The 20,606-nt window shown below is 37.3% G+C and overlaps 1 protein-coding gene across 1 annotated transcript; it reads left to right on the top strand.

Annotated features, from left to right (window-relative positions):
- Nucleotides 644–18,213, top strand: HJURP (Holliday junction recognition protein). Its single transcript, XM_021400948.1, has 11 exons — nt 644–881; nt 2,369–2,435; nt 3,508–3,560; nt 4,272–4,299; nt 9,499–9,572; nt 10,598–10,696; nt 11,446–11,494; nt 12,385–13,973; nt 14,508–14,571; nt 15,796–15,883; nt 17,507–18,213. The coding sequence occupies exons 1-11, from the start codon at nt 771–773 to the stop codon at nt 17,631–17,633; spliced, it is 2,349 nt and encodes a 782-aa protein (XP_021256623.1). The 5' UTR covers nt 644–770; the 3' UTR covers nt 17,634–18,213.

The raw sequence follows: 20,606 nt of genomic DNA, 5'->3' as shown, positions 1-20,606 counted from the left end.
ACAGGGTGCCCAGAGAAGCTGCAGATGTTCCATCCCTGGAGGTGTTCAGGGCCAGGTTAGATGGGGCTCTGGGCAGCCTGAGCTGGTGGGGTGCAGCCTTGCTCACGGCACAAAGGTTAGAACTGGCTGGTTCCAATCATCCAAGCGATTGTATGTCTCTACGATTTTGCGATCATTGCGAGTTCCTTACAACTCAGGATTTCTATGACTAAAAATTGTCTCTTCACCACCTCACACCAATGCACCCTGTGAAGTGACAGTTTGGCCCAGCTTAGAAGTCACCTGCTACACTTGCTAGTGTGAGCAAAGGTACTGATAGGAATATATATCAGCAAGCTTATGGAGGTCGCTCCTGCTCCTGTCCCAGGGCTGGATACCATAATTGCATTTCTAGAGTTAGGGGCACAAGATCTGACCACGGACACAAGCAGACAGTGCATTCTATCCGTCTACAAACAAGCGGCGTAAGGAACAACACGGAAACAGCAACGCGACCAATGGGAGCTCGCAGCACGGGACTGCTGCTATGCAGAATACAGCCTTCTCACCGCACCCGGCCGCAGGCCCGCAGCAAGCCCTGTATCCAATGGGACAGTTTTGAAGTAGACTGACAGCCTGAGTAACCAATCAGAGAGACAAGAGGCGTGCACAACGCACTGCGAATGGCGGCGGCGCCTGGACTGACGTGAGCGGCACCCAATGGAAGGCGGGACGCGCGCAGTTTGAATCGGCGTGGGAGGAGCGGAGGCCGTCGGCGGTGGCCGCGGGGTATGCGTGGCTGTGCTGCTCCGCGGCCCCGCGTCATGGCATTGGATCTGGACGAACGGTTGCAGCGGAGCAACGCCCGCTTCCAGGCGTCCATCCTCGGCATCGTGGAACGGGTGAGGACCGCGCTGGGCGGTGCGTGCGTCCCGGCTGGCGGCCGGCCCGCCGGGCCGCGTCGTGGCGGGAGTGAGGGAGGCCCGCGGGCCGCGCTGTTGGCGGGGGCGGCTGCGCGTTCCTCGCGGACGTCGCTGCGCTGTCACGAGCTCTGACAGCTTCCCTCAGGAGGCCTCACGTCACAGCCATTTTGTGATAAAGATGCGGGAGCTGCACGCTTGGGTGCGGATATGAGTGTTTATTCCGAGCGGTCAGCTTTGCTGCTCTGGGTGACGTTCTAGGGGTAGTGCTGGGTGCTGGCCTTAAAGCCGAGGCTGCTTCTGCCTCACTGTCCCCATTCAGCCTCAGGCTGGGTGTTGTCATGCATCGTGAGCTGCAGGTCTGTGCCCGGTGGCTAATTCCAGACGAAGTTCAGGAGAATCTCTGTAGCATTTACCACTTTAAGAACTCCTTGAATCCCCACTTCCTCCGTTTTTGGCTTATGTTTTGAAATTGAACGTCTTGTGTACGTGCTTAAAATACACACATTTTTCTTGGAATCATGTTTCCAGATGCTGGGTTCTAACTTCCACCAATAAAACAACACACTGACAATTTCAGTCAAAGCAAAATTGTGTAAACTGTGTTTAAAATTCCAATTAAAATTGTTTTTAATCATTCATCTATATTTAATCACGCTGGGAGAAGAAATCATTGAGGGCAGCCCTGAAGAGCAAGACCTGGGGGTCCCAATGGGTGAAAAGCTGGACATGAGCCAGCAGTGTGCTCTTGCAGTCCAGAAGGCCAACAGTATCCTGGGCTGCATCAGAAGAGCAGTGGCCAGCAAAGAGAGGGAGGGGATTGTCCCTCTCTACTTTGCCCTTGTGAGATCTCATCTGGAGAACTGCATACAGGCCCAGGGCCCTCAGCACAATAAAGATTTGGGGGCGTTGGAGACGGTGCAGAGGAGGGCTACTAAGATTATTGGAGGGCTGAAGCACCTCTCCTATGAAGAAATGCTGAGAGAACTGGACTTGTCTAGCTTGGAGAAGAGAATGCTACAGGGAAACATCGTTGAGGCCTTCCAATATTTAGAGGGAGATTATAAGCAGAACAGAAATCAACTTATTTTCATGGGTGGATGGTTATAGGACAAAGGGAAATGGTTTTAAACTAAAAGAAGGGAGATTTAGGTTAGATGTCAGAGGGAAATGTTTCACTCTGAGGGTGGTGAGGTGCTGGAACACATTGCCCAGAGAGGTTGAGGATGCCCATCCCTGGGGGTGTTCAAGGCCAGGCTGGATGAGGCCCTGGGCAGCCTGATGTGGAGGTTAATCTGGTGGTCAGCAACCCTGCCTGCAGCAGTGGGATTGGAACTAGATGATCCTAGATCATCCCTTCCAACCCAAGTCATTCTATGATTCTGTGTTTTATTCTAATATTTATTTTATTCTATTATTCTTATTATAATATTTATTTTATTCTAATATTTAATGGTGTTTTTATTTAGTATAATTATCCTTTTGAAGATGACTTCCTTATTTCCATGGAAACCCTCACTTACGACACACCTGATGGTAAGAACTTCTTTCAACTTCAATATTTTATTTACATGCTGTGCATTTAGACATAATGAAGTATGCAACTGTTGGCAGTTACATACTGGGAGATTTCAACAAATTCTGGCCTTTGTCCACTCAGGAATGGCATTTCATCTGTGAACTTTGCTATGCTATGAACATAGAAGTACCAAGAGAGGTGGCTTACATGCACCTTTTCAGTCCCTTATGTGCTCTGTTTTAGACAACAGGAAAACAGCAGTTAATATTTGAATGACTTGTAATGCTAGAATCAAAATGCTGAAGACTGAAACAAAGGAGCAGAGTCAGTAGCAGGAAGCTGATAGGCATGATTGGACTCAGTAGTTTCAGCTCTGCTTAGTATTCTGAAGACTGCTGTAAGTTATACATTTCTAGCGTGTCAAATGTCAGGGTAGAATAGATTGGTAGTGTCTTTAGTTTTTCACTGAATGTTCAAGTACTTAGCATAAATTTATAGCATGTTATGCCATGCCATATGTTACAGTCTTTCATTATGGCTCTCAATCTGTTATAGGGTGGCTAATACTTACGGAGAGCTTTTTGAGGGGAAAGAAACTGTTTGAAAATAGATTTCTCTTGAGTGCTGTTGGGACTTGTAACTTAGTAGCTTGGTTACTGAGAGATGAAATATTCTGCAGGACTTTATTAGTACAGAATTGCGGATTATGATCTGTAATTGACATGTCAGTTCTTGTGGAGAACAATGTAGGCATGAAGTGCTACCACAGGTTCAAGCTCAGTGTAGTGGATGCACTAAGTGCTCACCAAAGGCTGGGGGAAAGGTGAAGACTGGGTATACATACAGCATTGTAATACACAGTCTTCGATTTGGAAAGGCTTGGTTACAGTTTTAATTCAGCAGCTTCCGCGCAGAGAGTTTGTGAATATGGATCTCAGTACATAAAGCCTTTAGTATGGCTTTAAACATTGTTTCAACAGTTGTGCTGAAGGTTGCTCAGATATGATCATCTTGTTACTACCACTCAATATAGATAAATAGTTTTATAAGAAATGCTGTGTTTGTATTAACGTTTCTCGTTATTTCTAGGTCCAAAACAATGGGGAGATCTATCAGTCAAGAAGCTCAGAAAACTATTTAAGGTACATAATAATATAGTCCTACTATGTAGTCAATATTTCTGTATCTCTTTCCTATATTTCTATAGGAATAGATTCTAATTTTGTTGAGCCATTTAATACATGCAAGAGGCATCAATCAGTGACATCAATAACTACTTTAAAATAGGGCTTTAGGACAGATTGGTTAAGAACAGCACATGAGATTGATGGAAATAGGTGATTATATACTGTTAGTAAAGCTGGAAAACTGTTCTATTTATAGTGTTGTGGGCATGTTTTCTGTATATTTTTAATTCTAAGTGGTGATGGTATACAAACAGTTGCTTCTTACTCTGTTTCTTAAACTCCTTCATAAGAGCTCAAAAGAGCTTTGTCAAAAGCTCAATGGATCACCTACTAAGCATAGCAACAAAAAGTGGCTGCGCAACTTTTCGGACTTAATCCATGAAGAGCTGTAAGAAGAATTCTATTTTAGCCCCTCATGTGTGCCAAGGTAACTGCAGCATATGTTAATGCAGCGATTTTAACAGTAACAGTATGAAAGATCAGACATCTTTTACTGTTTATTCATGGCTATGCTGGTAAGGCCTTGCAGAAGCTGAAGGAAACTGATTGGTTATTTAAGAAGTGCCTACTTGTAAGATATACCAAAGAAAATAAAGGCTTTAGTTAAAGTAACTTTACTATTCTAAGATTCTTCTGACGTTTTTTTTTTCCTGTTTCTAATTGCAGCATCACGTAGGAAGTCAAAGGACTGCAGGTAAAGTGCTTAGAATACAAACACTGTAAATTAAGTTCTACAAAGTCAAGGCTCTTATGGATAAGTTGCCTGTTGACCAAAAGCCCACACCAATGCTTACGTTCATAAAGATTCTGAAACCTAGATAAAACATTTAAAATGAGTAAATAAATTATGATTGACATTGCCACCATCACAACTTGATTAAAATAATGTCCTTTTATCAGCTATATAGACAGGCTTTTGTATTTTTTTTAGCCTTTGTCAGATGTTTCTTGAATCTGCAAATCCAACCCTGAGTTACTCAGGTGTACATGTGGAGGAATTTGAATTTGCTAGCTTTTTGAAAAGAAGTATACAGGTAGACATATTCAGAAATATTTTGAAAGACTCTCACGAGGCTGTGTGATGAGTGATCCAAAATTTAGCACGTTATTCTGCGAGCTGAATGAATTGGGCTACCTGCTGAAAGTGTAGGTATTTCTTTATCGATCAAGTACCGCAAGGGAATTTAAATCAAGATTGCACGTGTTCTGTTGCTACTTAGTCTTTGGGTGTTATACTTCTTCCTTTACATTTGTTCTTAAAAGGAGTTTTATGTTCCAATAAATAAAAGAAGTTTTTTTTACAGGGATAAATGATGGGGGGATGTTATGGTGTATATGGTACTGGGAGAGTATGATGGGCTTTGTGTTCTTAGAATTTTTTTGTCAATCAGATGCTTATTTTGTGGCATTCAGCTAAGAAACCTCTATGTTGGTTATTTGAAGACAAAACAAAACCCAGTGTCTTTCTGTCTCTCATAGTACAATCCTACTAAAAATGTGTCTGTACAAAGTTGAGGTAAAAAAAATGTAAATCCCTTGTGATATTTGACATCAATTTATCTGGAAACAAATACAGAAAAAGCAAGAGCAGTAAACTGCACCAAGCATAAGCTTCTTTAATCTCCATCTTGAGTAGGGTAAGTGTATCTGCCAAGTGCATTTGTCATTTTCAGTCTTTAAGTCTGAGTGAGTCTGTCTCATCCATCCAGTCATGAGAAGTCCCACTATAGTCTTAATATCAGCATTGTCTTACATTTGAAGATAAAGACCCTCTCTTTTGGGAAAGATCACATTTCTGTTACTTGTGCAGTAAGAACAATGGGCAATAATTTTTATATACACTGTGTACAAACTTCACTGTAGCTTGTGGATACCTTCATTGTGGACAAACAGTTGTGTCAAAGCAGTTTTCAGTACAACAACAATATCTGGCTTAGAGACTCATTACGAAATAAGCTTATGCAGAAGTAAGATTTGTGTGAAGATAACTGCTTCTCTATGTGTGGGTCTCATGTTTTGGGTTTTCTTTAAATTGATCAGTTCAAGTGCTAGTGTTCTAATAGTTAATACAGAATAATACATCAACTGAAATGTGAAAAGAGGAAATCTGCTCAATGAGTTTTACTGAAACATGGAATATCTTATCCTCTTTATATTTTTTCTACTTACGAAATAAATGGGGGGAAAAAAATATAAGATTGCTGGTGGACCTATCTGTAAATGAAGGCAGGCATGGCAGTTCTGGAAGGTTCCCTTCCAAAAAAAAAAAAAAAACCCAAAACATTATAAACATGCAGTAGAATATTCGTAGAATTGCAGAATATCCCCAGCTGGAAGGGACCCTTAAGGATCACCAAATCCAACTCCCAGCTCCACACAGGACCACCCAAAATTCAAACCCAGTGTCTATGAGCGTTGTCCAAATGCTGCTTGATCTCTGGCAGCTTGGGAGGTACGGTACTGCTAGTGCAATGAAATCATTGTTCACATTCTTCTTTAACTCCCTGATGTGTTGACAGTTCATTGTGGAATATGTTCATTGGCTTTTTCTTAATAATTTGAAAGGAACAGTGAGCTCAACAGTTTGGCATGAATGAAAATGGTGGTGAAAGTATTATTAATAGCTATAATATATATATATACACACAAAATATATAATATATATTATATATTTATATTATATTTGTATTAATTAATAAATAAAATTTATTTCTTGATACATATATATATATAATTATATTAATTTTATTTATGAATTTCTAGTGGTCCATTAACAAGGATAGTAAATTCAGGTGCAACAATATGTCTTCAGGATGTCAACCATCTTTTTTGTTTGTTTGTAACACTTTCAGTATCTGTCTTGTGGCCTGTTTACAAAGCATTGGTGGTTTCAATCTTGTGTTCCCAAATAATTACTTGTCTTTGACTGCTTTTTAAAAATACGTAGGTTGCTCTGAAAGTGATGCCTCCTGTTTATTTCCATGCAAACTACAAAGAGCAAGTGCAAAGAGCACAATAACGCTGTTTGATAGAGCAAACTCTGAGCCTCAAAACACTGTTTTTTCCATGTAGTCACCACCATTAGCTGCGCATTTTTGCCAGCAATGAACAAGAGCCTGCATGCCACTCTCGTAAACATATGCACAAGCAGAGGTGACCCGCTGCCACTGTCACCCCCACAGAAATGCACCACACACCACCTCAGTGTGCTCAAATCCATTGTTTCGTCTCCAGAAATGTTCAGCAAGCGTCAGTGAATTGTCACAAGTAGCTGACATTTGTTCCACATGATGCAATTCAGTTCCACACCTTTTCTTCTAAAACACTTCCATGTCAGACGCCCTTTTGTCAGGCTGCCCCTCTGGTGCCATCTGTCACATGGCAACAACACGTCAGGAAATATGAGTGGAAAGGTTCAATCTACTGCCATACCACCAACATCTGCATATGACTTCATGGGCCAACATAATAAAATAGGAGGCATTACTATTGGAGGAGCCCTACTACTTTAACCTTGCATTACACAATATCTTTTGATTCTTGTTGGTATGAAACTTTGTTTTGTATGAGTTAAACTATGACTATGTAGCGCACAGCATTTGATGATTGAAAGAGCAGTTGCATCAATATCATTACTGTTTTTTTAAATACCTTGGTGTACATTAGGTTCTTCATATAAAAATAGCAGTGTGAAATTTGGATGTCCTCCTATCACTTGAGGGTAATTTAAGTTATCTATTTGAATAGTAAAACAGCCTTTTTCTGCAAATTTAGAAAATATGACTTCTTTTTTTCTCAACCTATGCAATAAAACATAGGAAACAAGCTTCAGCGGATTTTGTCGCCTAGCTTCTCTAAATTTCCTTTGTCTTTTGCACTCATGGGATGAATGAGTGATGCAGTTAAGACTCATCTTCACAGCAGCATACAAGAATGTGGTTATCCACTCTTCCTCTTTCTCCTATGGGTGTACTAGAGAGAGACTGGAGAGGTTTATAGCAACCTCAGTGAGTCCCCAGCTCTATCCAAATACAGTACAACCTAGAAATCACTTTCTTAGAAATGGGGAATATGAATTCCTCACTTAAAAACTGATTTTTGTTGTTGTTTGTTTGTTTTTTTTATATACAGATGATTAGCAATGGGACAGGATAACTGTTAAGGAAAAAGTGCATCTTTAGTTGCTTTAGCTAAACTTTTTTTTGTTGGTTTTCTGTTTTTTTCCATCTCTAGTATTCATACAGGATGCTTCACCCTTCTCAGTGAAGGCAGTTGCTTCTTCCAGATGTTAAACACTATTTTTGTTCTAAACATATGTGAAGGATGGTACAGAAAAACAACTCTCACCTGCACTTATAAGTATTGTTCTACACTTAATAGAGAACATGATTAGGACCTACCTGCTTTGGTTTCTTATGGCAAATGAATTTTCATTTTTCTTTACCTCTTCATTTGGGGAACAAAAGTGTTAATTTGATTTCCATCTTGGCTCTTAAAAATACCTTAAGGTTCTATGAAGAAGATACTTGACTTTCTTCCATTCTATGCCATGCCACACTCCTATGCTAATAATAAACGTTCCAGGGATTTGCAATCCAGTTTGAAGAAACTTTGACAATCTGGCTGGTGTGTGTTTCAATTCTAATAAATTAATTGTACTCAAGTTAGATTGCTGAAGCCACCCCTCTGACTGACCAGCATTTTCACAAGAGGATGCAAAATTTTGTGGTCTCCCCTAAAAAAAAATGTTTCTGTCATATTTATCTTTATCCTAACTCTGTTGTGGCAGCAGCCCACAGAGCTTTAGGTGATGACTGCAATGACAGGGAAGAAAAAAGGAATATGATATTATCTGGGAAAAGTTTTCATTCTGATTTAGTGATTTAAGAATAGTATGAAAAATGTCAGGGGGAAGTTTGGATGTTGAGGAAGTTCTTGGATGTCAGGGGGAAGTTCTTTACTGAGGGAGTGGTGAGGTGCTGGAACAAGCTGCCTAGAGAGGCTGTGGGTGCTCCGTCACTGGAGGTGTACAAGGCCAGGTTGGATGGGGCCCTGGGCAGCCTGGTCTAGTATTAGATATGGAGGTTGGTGGCCCTGCCTGTGGCAGGGGGGTTGGAACTTGGTGATCCTTGGGGTCCCTTCCAACCCAAGCCATTATATGCTTCTGTGGAAGGACAATGGTTTGGTCAGTTTCATAACCAAGAATTTTTTCGCTCATTTTCCCTTTCCAGGGTTTTCTCCTCATCTTTCCAGGATTAAATGCGATCATGGGACAAACATATAACAGCCAAAGCTGATAAATCAGGGCTTACTATGCAGTCAAATGTTTTATTTGCCATGAAAGGCTGAGGCTTTAGCTAGTGGTGATTTGAAATATCTGGCTGCCTCTAGTGAAATCATTTGCAGAAATACTTGTATCCAAAAATTGAGTTGGAAAATTTGCACTTGTTTTTTAATACTCTCAGGTGTCACTTGGCAATTCTAAGGCTGTCTTGATAATAAGAACTGAGAAAAGCATGCCACAAGGAAGTGACAATATTTGTTTCTTTAGTGTCTTTGCTAATTAGAAATATAGCAGGAAGGAAGTGGGAACGATGTATCAATACACTCGCAGATCAGTGCTTTAAAAATATTTTACCTTTTGAAATGGCTAACGTATGTCTTGAAGAACTGGCTGCAGACAAGTTATCTTCACTCTTATCAGTTTCCTCACAAGTTATTTATAAGCCTATAAATGTTTTTCAATTGGACTTGAAATGGGAATATAATACACATGTAAAGCTTTATTGTAGGAAACCATTTTCTGCAATGAAACCTCTTTAGTCAGCGTTACCCAGTATTTGTTTAAAACATTTCTATGAAATTTGATTTTGAGTTTTTTTTACTGTTTAAGATCAAACTGCAGATGAAGAAAGTGATGCTGATGTAGTGTCAGTGAGAAGAAGATTTGAAGACATTCACTTCCAGGTAAAAATTTCTGCTGTCTGATGTCATAAAATAATTTTGTGTTTAACAGAAATAATTGAATGACTTGAATGACTTGTATAGTTTGTATTTGCCTGAAGAGTTAATGCGCTATCAGCAGAAGACTCTCTGCAGTGTGCGTCTTAATGCATGTTTATCGTCAGTAGAGCAAATTAGAAGTTCATATTGCTCTCCATGACATCATTTATTGAAATAATTATGATGTTTGGTATTAGTATACCAGAGAAAACCGTATGCTGTACAGAACGGGCAACTCTGATAAAAGCTATTGTAGGTATGCAAAAAGAATAACCAGATGAATCACAAAGTGAAAGCACCTTTGAAATATGATTGTTCTCCTCAGACAGTCTAATATAAAGAGGGAGCATAATTTTACAAAGTAAACCTGAAATAACGACTAGTGTAACAAAAGCAGAGTAGAATCTTCTGCTGTTTTTTGCCAAAGCCATGCTATGAGTATCAAGACTCTCCCCAAACTAGTTATGAAGAAAAATACAAAATGCATCTTGTGTGTTAAGCCATTCTAATCCTGTGTTCTGCTTGCTCATATACAATTGCCAAAAAATTATTTACTATTCTATTTTGTTTTGGAAAAGTTCTAGAAGTTGACAATTTTTCACTAATTAAAAAACACCTGTCATATATCACCAAATTGCTCTGTAACTTATCCCTGGAACTGTTTTGCTGGTTTTTATGGGGCTTCTGGAGACTTGGTTGGTTGATTGGTTATTTTTTGTTGTTCGTTGGGTTCTGTTGTTTTGGTTTCGGTTTTTTTTTCAGGCAGTATGTTCCTTAGATCAGTAAACTAACCACTTATCTCTGTTTTGACATACAGTTCCTTCTTGAGACTTTTTTTTTTTATGTAAAACATATATTAAAAAAAAAGTCATGCTCATTGGAAATCCTCGTCTGAATAACACCAGCTGGAAATAAATCTAAGTAATGCATTTGTACTTTTCTGTGTCAATAACTTCTTTGTGTTTTAATTTTATTTTTTTTCTCTTAAGAATCTGGATGTAGATGATGTGAAAATGCAAGAGAAAGTACAAGTTCAAGTGGATGTGATAGTACAAGATAATGGAAGAAGAATTCCCAAATGGATTACGGTAACATATTTCTCCTGCTCTGTTAAAAGTTATTTGCTAATTAGCTACAGAATCACTGTGTTTTTCTATGTGCAGCACAATGAATCTTAATCTAACTTCTCTGCTGCTTCCTGCCAGTGTAAATATCAAAGTATCTCAAATCTTTGATGGCAGTGATTATAAGAAACTCAGTAGACAATATCCAAATACTTCTTTTGAGTTTTATACTTGGTTCTTTTTACCCTGATGTCTGAATTGGTTTTTACTTCAGTAGATCTTCTGAAAAGCCTCTGTTTGAGGCTTTTAGAGGAAGAAAATGAGATTTTGAATTTAATTTCTGTACATTACATGCTATGGCATCCATTTCTTACCGGATATGCCAGAGATACATAGAATATATACACACATATATATATTTATATATATAACTTCAGAATTTATATGTGGACATATATGTGCATGTGTGTATGTTACCATATGGATATAGATATGTCCACATATAAATTTTGGAACCTGGGGAAAAGATTGAAATATACTGTATAACGTAGAAGCTGCAAAGGTTATAATAACTTTCCAGGGCTCTTAAAAAATCTTACTGAAGTCTTAAACTAGACTTTTTCCTCCTTTTATAATTTTACCGTATAGGACCTAGTATATTAAGGGGAGGGCAGGAGGAGTCAGAAATAAAATTTTAGTTTTACCTTTAACATGCAAAAAATCCAGGATGAATTTAGGATTCATGTGTCTTTTATATTTTGTTCATTTTTCAGGTAGCACCTTCATCAAGCCAATTAGCTTCACCAGTGCGAGAACCGATAGGTAAAACTGTATCTTCTGGGTGTGGGTCAAATATGTTGGTTATTAAATATTATTTAAATTGAATTTTTTTAGAAATAAGTATTTAATTTTTTCAAAACACAAGGGCACTAATTAACCAACAAAACAGTTCTGCAGGCTAAATTCTTATAGAAAGTTAGACAGGATTTCCTGATGGCAAAATGTATTTGAAAAACACAAAATAGTTTGTGCACATAAAAGCAGCTTTATTTAACAGCCCCAGGAAAAAAAAAAAGTGTAATTACAAACTTCAGCAGAAGTAAGTTCAATTTAATGAAAGCATGACTATTTTGTTACTGCTTATATTTGATTCAAGGAATAGCTTTGGGTCTGCTGGTAGTTGAAGCTGTATTTCACTAGTAACATTTCCAGACTTGATCCTGGAAACTTTAGATAGAATTTTGGTGTAAATATTTCAAGCCTGAAGACTACGAAAAGCACAATTCTTATCGTGCTTTGCCTCAAGGGAAGCTGCACTGCTACTATTTGAACACAAAGATTTCAAGTAATAGAAAAATACATTAACAAAATCTGAAGGATGAAACTGTGCCTCCTGGTCAGAAATTAGAGAGTGAAGCAGTCTGCCTCTACAATGAATGTATTTTCTGTCTGTATATTAAGCTATTTGAAAATTGTTTGGTGTTTTTTTCTTTTCCCAATAAATTTCATTTCTATCTTCTATAATCTGTTAATTCAGTGTAGTAAAGAAAAATCATTTCATTTCTCCTAACCAATGGTTTGTTAATAATCCATTTGGCTTGGTAAAAAAGCTTAATGATGTATACTATTACGTTAAGAATATCTGTACCACATGCAATATTTTAAGTCATGTTACTGAAATGTCTTAATAGTTTTTTTTCTGTTTTGAATAGGCAACCAAAGCAGTGTTTGCAGAAAGAAACTAGAGTTGGCAAATAAACGTTCTTCCAGCCCCCACCAGTTACAATTTTCTGGTCCTCCAATGTCACCAAATACAATAACTGTACCTAGGCATGAATGTTTTCAAGAAATGAATGAAACTTGCTATAATAGTACATTGGAAGAATATCAGTCTGCAGATGAAGGTTGTTCCTGGAGCAACATAACACTTGCAGACTTGTATCCTAAAATGGTAGAAGTGCTGACAAAGCTTATTACAAGGGAAGCTCGGAAAAAAACATTTAAATACATGTTTGGGTACTGTAGGCACAAAAGATGGCATGCTAGAAGACCAAAGCTCAGTATCACTGCAGAAAAAATAAGAAGATTCCGACCACTCAAGCTGAAGAAAGAACTGCCCAGCATATGCAGCAGTAGTAAAGACATCCAGAATCAAACTTTCAGAAATAATGTATATGAGAATAGCGGACCTTGTGATGATCTATGTTCTATCAATAACGCCTCTGGTCTGGTACCATTTTCATACAGTGATACAAGTGAAATGGAAATGGACTGCTCTGATTCAAGTTTAGGTCATCATTTGGTATTTGGAGAGGACCAAAAAGTTTCTGAACAGACTGCTATTCCTAATGCTTTGGCTAAAATGGGAGAGACTTTCCTAGTAGAAGATCAATTACAGACTACTGTCTCATTGAACAGTTCAAAATATAACAAAAGTGGAAACTTGACTTACAAACATTCTTTGGAATCCCCTTTTAGAACATCTTCTGCCCCTTCTGGATCGGTGGTACTTCATATGGTAAAAGAAAGTAAAATTCAAAAAAATGACTTTCCTTCTGACGATACATCAGGTTTTTGCTCATCTACTTGCAGTGTTGGTAGTGATAGTAACACTTTTACACCTATCAAAAACTACTATCTTGCATCAGGTACATCGCTCATGAATCCTGACATAAAAATTTCTGAGAGGCAGAATTCTTTCCAACGCAGACACTCGTTTTCCTCACTGTCTGTGAAGCAGAGTCCTTCAAAGACACCCCAGAAATACGAAGATGCATTTGAGAAACTCTACTACAAACTGTGTTCCAAAGGAATCCAAAAGCCTTTGATGTTGACAAAACCACTTTCAAACTCGCAGAAGCTTGAAGAGAAAGGAGGAATAATGAAGAATACTTTCAGTGATTCTAGGAGGTCCAACATACAGTATAACACTGCATTTGAGAAGATTTATCAGCAGTTGTCTAGTGAGATGGTTCCAAAACTCCCTGGTTTTCAGAGAGCTTCAAATTTAAGGAAATATGAAGGAATACAGATGTCTGAAACTGTAAATGCTCTTGTTAACTCACCTGTTCGATCTTTTTTTGGAATTCCCAGAGTTAAGAGACTAGGAAATTTTCAAAATGATCTTCTTTCTTCACCAGTAAAGCGACTGAAAAATATACCTGAACATTTTTTTTCAACCAAACGTCAGCAGATTTCTCACAAGAAATATGGTGATCTTCAGACAGTTGGCATGGATTTTGTTAGCCCACGCAATGGCAGTAACACCAGATTTTTTAACAGTCACAACTGTCATCATCAGGTATTTAAAGACCTTGTGAAAATGGTTGTTTTGCTGATGTTTGGAGAAACACTTAAAAAATAAAAATAGATTAGTGCTGGAAGATCTTCAGACTAGTGACAGCATACTTCTAGCACTATTTGGTTGGTATGGTTGTTTTGTGAACTTGAGGAGATTTGTTTCCTGAAGAAATTTTAGTAAGTTGTGTCAAGCCTCCTGTGGGGAACCTCACTGTGATGAGTAACATTGAAAGTTGTATTAAAATCCTCACTAAAGGATTTTCTCATGTTTTTAATACACTGTGCCATTGGTTAAGATCATTTCAGACAGTGACCTTGCTAATTAACATATTGTCCTTCTGAAATGCTTATATTTTGTTTACTACATATATTAGTAAAATGAAATTAAGCTTTATTGGGTTCTCCTGGAATTGCCAAGCTTGTTTTAAATCAAGCTCTTATTGCCAAGATCCTAGTTATTTCTTCCAAGGCAAATTGTGAAAAAATAACTTGAGTTTTTTTCCACTGATGTAGTTGGTTGCTGCTTTATTTTCAGGACTCTGGGTTTCACGCTTCTTCAGATAAAACTTATCTTGTTATTCCTGATGCTTCCTTGAAAGGTTAGTTTCAGAGGCTATATGAATTACTACTTTAGCAACTGCTTCTTTAAAGGGTATATCTATGGATTTCCTCTATAAACATGTATATCTAAGCGACAGCTCCTCTTCTTCAGTAGTAATTGAATATGTTTAAGTTTTTCTTCAATAAGTAAGGAATCTAAGTTGAAAAGGTTTCCTTTCCTGATTTGCATTGTAATAGCAGTCTAAGAAGCTTTTCTGTGGGGTTTTCCTACTAAAGTATTGTTTATTATTTTTTGGTTTTCTCTTCTTTTTTATACATTGGTGATTGTTTCTTACTTTCTATGTGTAAATGTTCAGCAGAAAATTGATAGTTTAGTAGTAACCACTTGAATAACCAAATGCTTTTGTTTGGATTCTTCAGCTGTACAAAAATCTGCACTTCCATTGTTGCATGACTGTTGTCACTTGTGTAGGTGAATTTAATTACTGAGCTGAAGAAGGCAACTTTTGGTGATTCAGAACAACAGAATTTTATTCAAACTCTAGACTAAAAAGCTGCATTAGTTTAAGATTCTAGATACTAATTTTATAGTTTTCTTCTAATAATCTGATTTTGGTTAAAGCATGTTTATAACATAACCTGAACTTTTTTTCCAGCTTTGTAAAAATCACCAATATTTCTTTTCTATACTTTGTTTTCATTGATCTTTTGGTCATCAAATAACTAATCAAAGTGTAAGGGAAAATGCTGTGGAAGATGTCATGAAAAACTGTCAACTACTAAACAAAGAGAAAATAGTAAAAGAAATGCATTTGTTTGCATTTTATTTGCCTTGTTGCATTTTCATTACTGATATATAATTTTTACAAGGAATTTGATTATTCCCACTTGTCATATTTTACTTTCCTTGAATTCTTATTCACACTTTATCTATTCCTTTTTTTTTTCTTTTCTTTTTTCCTAGAATCATTTGTTTCTTCTGCTTTTATTCCTAATGGTCTTGATAAGCTAGTTTTTTTCAAAATGCTTATTCTTAAATGTATTTGAGACTTACAAGTACGGGGTATAAAATGTTTTTGAAACTGGATTTTGCCGCAACTTTTTCATTAGAATATTTCCATAGGAAAATTTGCTGATTGAAGTGTGTATATATATATATATATATATATAACTACCAGGGTAGTATTTTAACCATGTACTGCAGTGTTTGGGTTACTCTGCATAGTTCTTATTTTTTTCATAATATTATTTTTTACCACCAGAATCAGAGATTACAGATGCCCACTCTAGTTGGCCTAGGACAATGCCAAATTACAGCAGCCCTGGAAATACACTGAAATGCCCTCAAAAGTAAGTTCCTTTGGAGAAAAGAAACTTCAGAAATTCTTGCTGTTCTACTTTCACGTTAATGGTACGGAGCTTGTTGCTTAAATTACTGCTTCTAAAACCAAAATGGGCATGGATGCTTGATAGAAGCCAAGCTAATCAAACCTGTGGACTTGAACACTGGGAGGCAAGTGTCTGTGGACGAAACTAGCCAGAAGCCTACATAGATGGTTGATGAATGCAAGATTGCCTAATTTAACAGCTACTCTAGTTCTCATTTGATGTTCATTAGAGGGGTACTTTTTATTTCAGCCATGATGTAACTACAGAATTGTTTTGACTCTGGCTGTGTACTTGAGCTGACAAGTCTTTTCAGATCGTTAACTTCTGGAGACTTCAGTATATTATCACTTCAGTGGACTTTCAAAAGTCAGCTTCTGTGCAGTTGGGCACAGTTATATGTATTTTGGCTCTTTGTAAACAAGTAATGGCTGTGTGTCTGAGGTCCTCAGCTCTTCTTCTGTTGTCGCTATTGGCAATAACAGTTATCTCTGGAACAAGAAAACTTCCAGCACCCTGGATACTGGCCTATGACATCTACTTTCCATAGAAAGTATGACTTTTGAAGGTTTCTCAGGTTTCTGATCTCATGGGTTTTTAATTACAAGCCAGTTTAATAGGCAGCAGAATTAAAAAGCATTAGAAGTTCTCTAATAATTTTGTTTCATTTTATAAAAAAAAATTTAAATCCTTTGCCAGAAAGTCTCATTTGGCACCACAAAATTTGCTGCTTTCCTGGACTCAAAGCCAATAAATGCTTTCACTATGCTTGAGGTGATCAAACAGCTGATATAAACGTTTTCTGACAATATGCAAATTAAAATTTCAAGGGAAGCCTGAATGTACTTTTAAACTGTTTGCATGGAGAGCATAATCAGAAAGACGGTTCATTATTTAACAATTAGTAATTGTTCAGAAGAAGGAAAAGATTTTTCTTTGGTTATTGCATGCAAATAGAGAAGTTTCAGAAATCATAGGAAATGAGAAGGTCAGACTGCTTTCTTGCCAAGCCATCTGCATTAGAATCTATTTTTTCATTCATTAGTTGCACAACTGCTCGTTTGCTGATTTGTAGCTAAAAAGACTGTCAAGTGGCAAGATTCCTTAGGCCTGTGGTGTGATATTCTTAGCCTTCTATGGTTGTAATAAACATCCCAGGAATTAAGCTATTTAATGGCTTTGTAGCCCTCAGAAGTTTTATGCCTAAACAGGTGGCAAAATATTGCAATGAATGGTTGTAGAAAGGTAAGGAATATTCACTTCCCATTTAGAATTTGGCTGCCTTTATCTAGAAACTGATTATGAAAAAGACATTTCAGAAAAGAAAATATGTGAACGCTTTCCTATAACTATGTTGCTATACTTATTTGTCAGTGTAAACCAAATTCATTTAAAATAGATCTTAAAAAGTTTTCTCGTCAGCTGGACACACATAGGAAGGCTGCAAGGAGTCCTGCTGCTGTTCACAGTCAAGGTGTTGAGATATCTTGCTTTAGTGATTTGTTTGTTTCAATTTTTTCTTTAAATAGTCAGCAACTACAGTATTTTTGTGTAACTTTCTTTGTTCTAAACACTTATTTTATATAGGGTATCCAGAAAACTAAGCTACACCAACGGGAAGGACCGAAATCCAAGCAGTCCCTTAGACAACGTCCTGATCAAAACTCACCAAGGAGCCTTCATGGCATACAGAGAAAACGACATTGTTTTATAGTTTTTGGTTTGTGGTTTGTTTTCTCAAAAATCACAGCTGTATTAATACCACTTAAGTATTTTAAGGAAGAAATACTTAGTAGATAGGAACGTTACTGTAATGCACAATTAATGCTGATTTATTTTTCCCTGTAATATAAATCTTCAGGATCTAACTCCAGCCTTCTTACAGTGCCCTTCATAACTTTTGGGCTGCATCAGGTGTTGCAAGGAACCGGGTTTCTTTTCTATGAAGTTATTTGAATTATATATTTAGTAGTATTTATAGTATTATAATCTGATTTGTATTGTCTTTTTATCTGCTGATAAAGTTTTATTATTCAATTTTGATTTTAATCTTGATTCTTAATTTACTAGTACTAAGACCTTAACAAACTCAGTGTCTGCTGAATTCTGCACCATTCCTGTTATACAGACATGTCAATACTAAATGGCTGAAATAAACTTAAGCTGGGTAATTATATTCCTCTATGTTCTGTCAAAATTCTACCTGACATAACGCATATTCTCAGTAAATATTTGTCCTGAACAAATACCTGCTTTAAAAATTTTATTTCAGGAATAAACTCTCTGGAAAGTTTTATATATCTACAGCAAATGTATGAGAAAGATTTGACAGGGTCCCAAAGGTTTTTCTTGCTGTGTTCTTTCTTGGCAAGGAGACTGTTTTAGTGGTGTCGGGTCAACTATGCTCTTTTTTATCTGCATTTCTCCATGTCAACTTTCCCAACTTCAGAAAAGGAAAAATTCATTTGACTGAACTTCATTTCAGGGCACATGCTCTTTGGTTTTGGTTTTGGATTTGGTTTTGGTTTTGATGTTGGATTTTTTTTTTCTGTTTTTACGCTGTTGCAGCACTTATAATCAAGACTTTGGTGATTTTAAGTGCTGTTGAATGGAAAAAGGAAGCAGCTTCAGTAAGGCCTATGCAAGGGTAAGATGACAAACTTCAGTGGGTGGTTTCTGCAATATGCTCACACACACGATCTCTCTTACATCATTCCCGTGTTATGTTTTCTTCAACAATCTACGACTATCTTTTAGAAATACTTTAGTGGCTCACTTTTCTTCTGACTCCAGGTATAGATGAACAGTAGGAAATATGCTTTATGAACTACATTCTTGGATTTGTTGAGGTAATTATTTCCCATTATTTCTTGAGAAAGTACTTAGTATGAAATTCCATGTTATCTGTTCTAAATGTAAACTGTAATTACTTTTTGGACATATCTGGATATGACTTCTAAACATCAACAGAATACAAGCTTATCCAGGTAGGAAAGTAGATTTATTTAAAGAACAGAAATAGTTCGTTCCATCTATGGAAATTACTTGGAATTTTAAGGTAGTTCATGAAAAACTTTAGGTGTTGGAAGATAAGGTTATCCCAGTTCTTTTTGTGTGTGTGTGTGTGTGTCAGCAGTAGCAAAGAATAGGAGAAAGTTACACAATTATTTTTGGAGTTTGATCCTCCAACATCCACTTTTATCTGCATTCAAAAATTATGATACCACCAAGAGTCTGTCATGACTGCTGGAGAATACCTGACCTAGACCTATGAAAATTCAGTGATGCTACTTAATACTCTGTTTTTATCCCTGTTCTTCCCCATCAAAGTCTCCTGCTTCTGCCAACATATAATATATTTCTCCAATGTACTTTTTTACCTGTTGTATTGAACTGTTGTTTGAGTTAAGTGCTAAGCTAGCTGTTAAAAGGACAGTTTCACTTTGCTTTCCTCTGCTTCAAAATATGTATAATGTCTATAAAAACAGATTATGTTACTGAGACTACACCTGGCATCTCCTTTTCTTATTTTGTTGTATTTACGAGGGCAGCTCTGACAGTAATACCTCCTATTTTATTATGTTAAAGGCGGATGTTGGGGGTATGACAGTAGAGATATCCTGCCAATATTCACTTACATTTTGTTGTCACGCGACAGATGGGAGCAGAGGGGCAGTCTGACAAAATGGCAGCTGACATGGAAGTGCATATGAAGTGAAGGTGCATAATTCAGTTCCTCCATGTGAAAAACACTGCTCCCATTGATACTCATCTACTCTTACTGAATGTTTCTGGAAACCAACAGTGGATGTGAACACAGTGAGGCTGTGGGTGGTGTGTTTCAGCAGCGGTGACGTCAGCAGTGGATCACCTCCACTGGTGCAGGTTTTCACAATGGCAATGTGCAGGCTCTTGTTCATCGCTGGTGAAAATACATGGCTAATGGTGGTGACTATACTGAAAAATAGTGTTTTGTAGCTGAGAATTTGCTCTATCAAATAGTGTTATTATGCTCTTTGTATCTGTTGTATTTTCCATGGCAATAAGTAGGAGGCATTATTTTGGAGTGACCTGTGTGTATTGATTAGATTTCAGCTCAAGACAGGTAATAATACCACTGAGCAGCTTGATCTGCAGAGGTTGGCTTTTTCCTTTCAGTCTAGAAGAGGAGTTAAGGTGTGTTAAAGAGATTTGTTAACTAAGCTAAAATGAACATGGGCCAGATTCTTTACCTTGACTTTTTTTTTTTTTTTTTTTTTTTTGGCATAGTGTTGAAAGACTTGTAGCATCTGTGGACTGGCTTTTTTGTTTTTGAGACACTTGGCACTCTAAATATCCTTTAGCATTTCAAGCTCCTTGGCACTGTGCTCTGCATGAACTTATTTATTTATTTACTTGTTGGTGTTTGTTTTTTTTTTAAGGCACAACTATCCAAGACCTAGAGGTAGGCATAGCACATTAACATGTCTTACTGTTTTTTGCTGCTACTACTTAACGACTCCCAGAATGTGCCACATAAAAATAAATCCCCACTCGATAAAAGCTTACCATCTGATGAGTTGAAAGTCTAAAGATGAATGTGCATACAGAATGTAAATTACATGGGGAAATAAGGTCTTTCTACTTTTGTGAAGAAGTTATTGACAAAGGCACTGTGAAACCCAGTAGGAATTTGAATATAAAATAG

The sequence above is a fragment of the Numida meleagris genome, chromosome 1 (genome assembly GCF_002078875.1).
Source record: "Numida meleagris isolate 19003 breed g44 Domestic line chromosome 1, NumMel1.0, whole genome shotgun sequence".
Taxonomy (NCBI): Eukaryota; Metazoa; Chordata; class Aves; order Galliformes; family Numididae; genus Numida; species Numida meleagris.
This window is presented reverse-complemented; position numbering and strand designations above follow the sequence as displayed.

Excerpts from the sequence above, each read along its gene's own strand:
- HJURP (XM_021400948.1), top strand. The coding sequence starts at position 771 with ATGCGTGGCTGTGCTGCTCCGCGGCCCCGCGTCATGGCATTGGATCTG. Across the intron at positions 14,572-15,795 it reads TCCTGATGCTTCCTTGAAAG|AATCAGAGATTACAGATGCC; the intron begins GTTAGTTTCAGA and ends TTTTACCACCAG. Across the intron at positions 15,884-17,506 it reads ACACTGAAATGCCCTCAAAA|GGTATCCAGAAAACTAAGCT; the intron begins GTAAGTTCCTTT and ends TATTTTATATAG.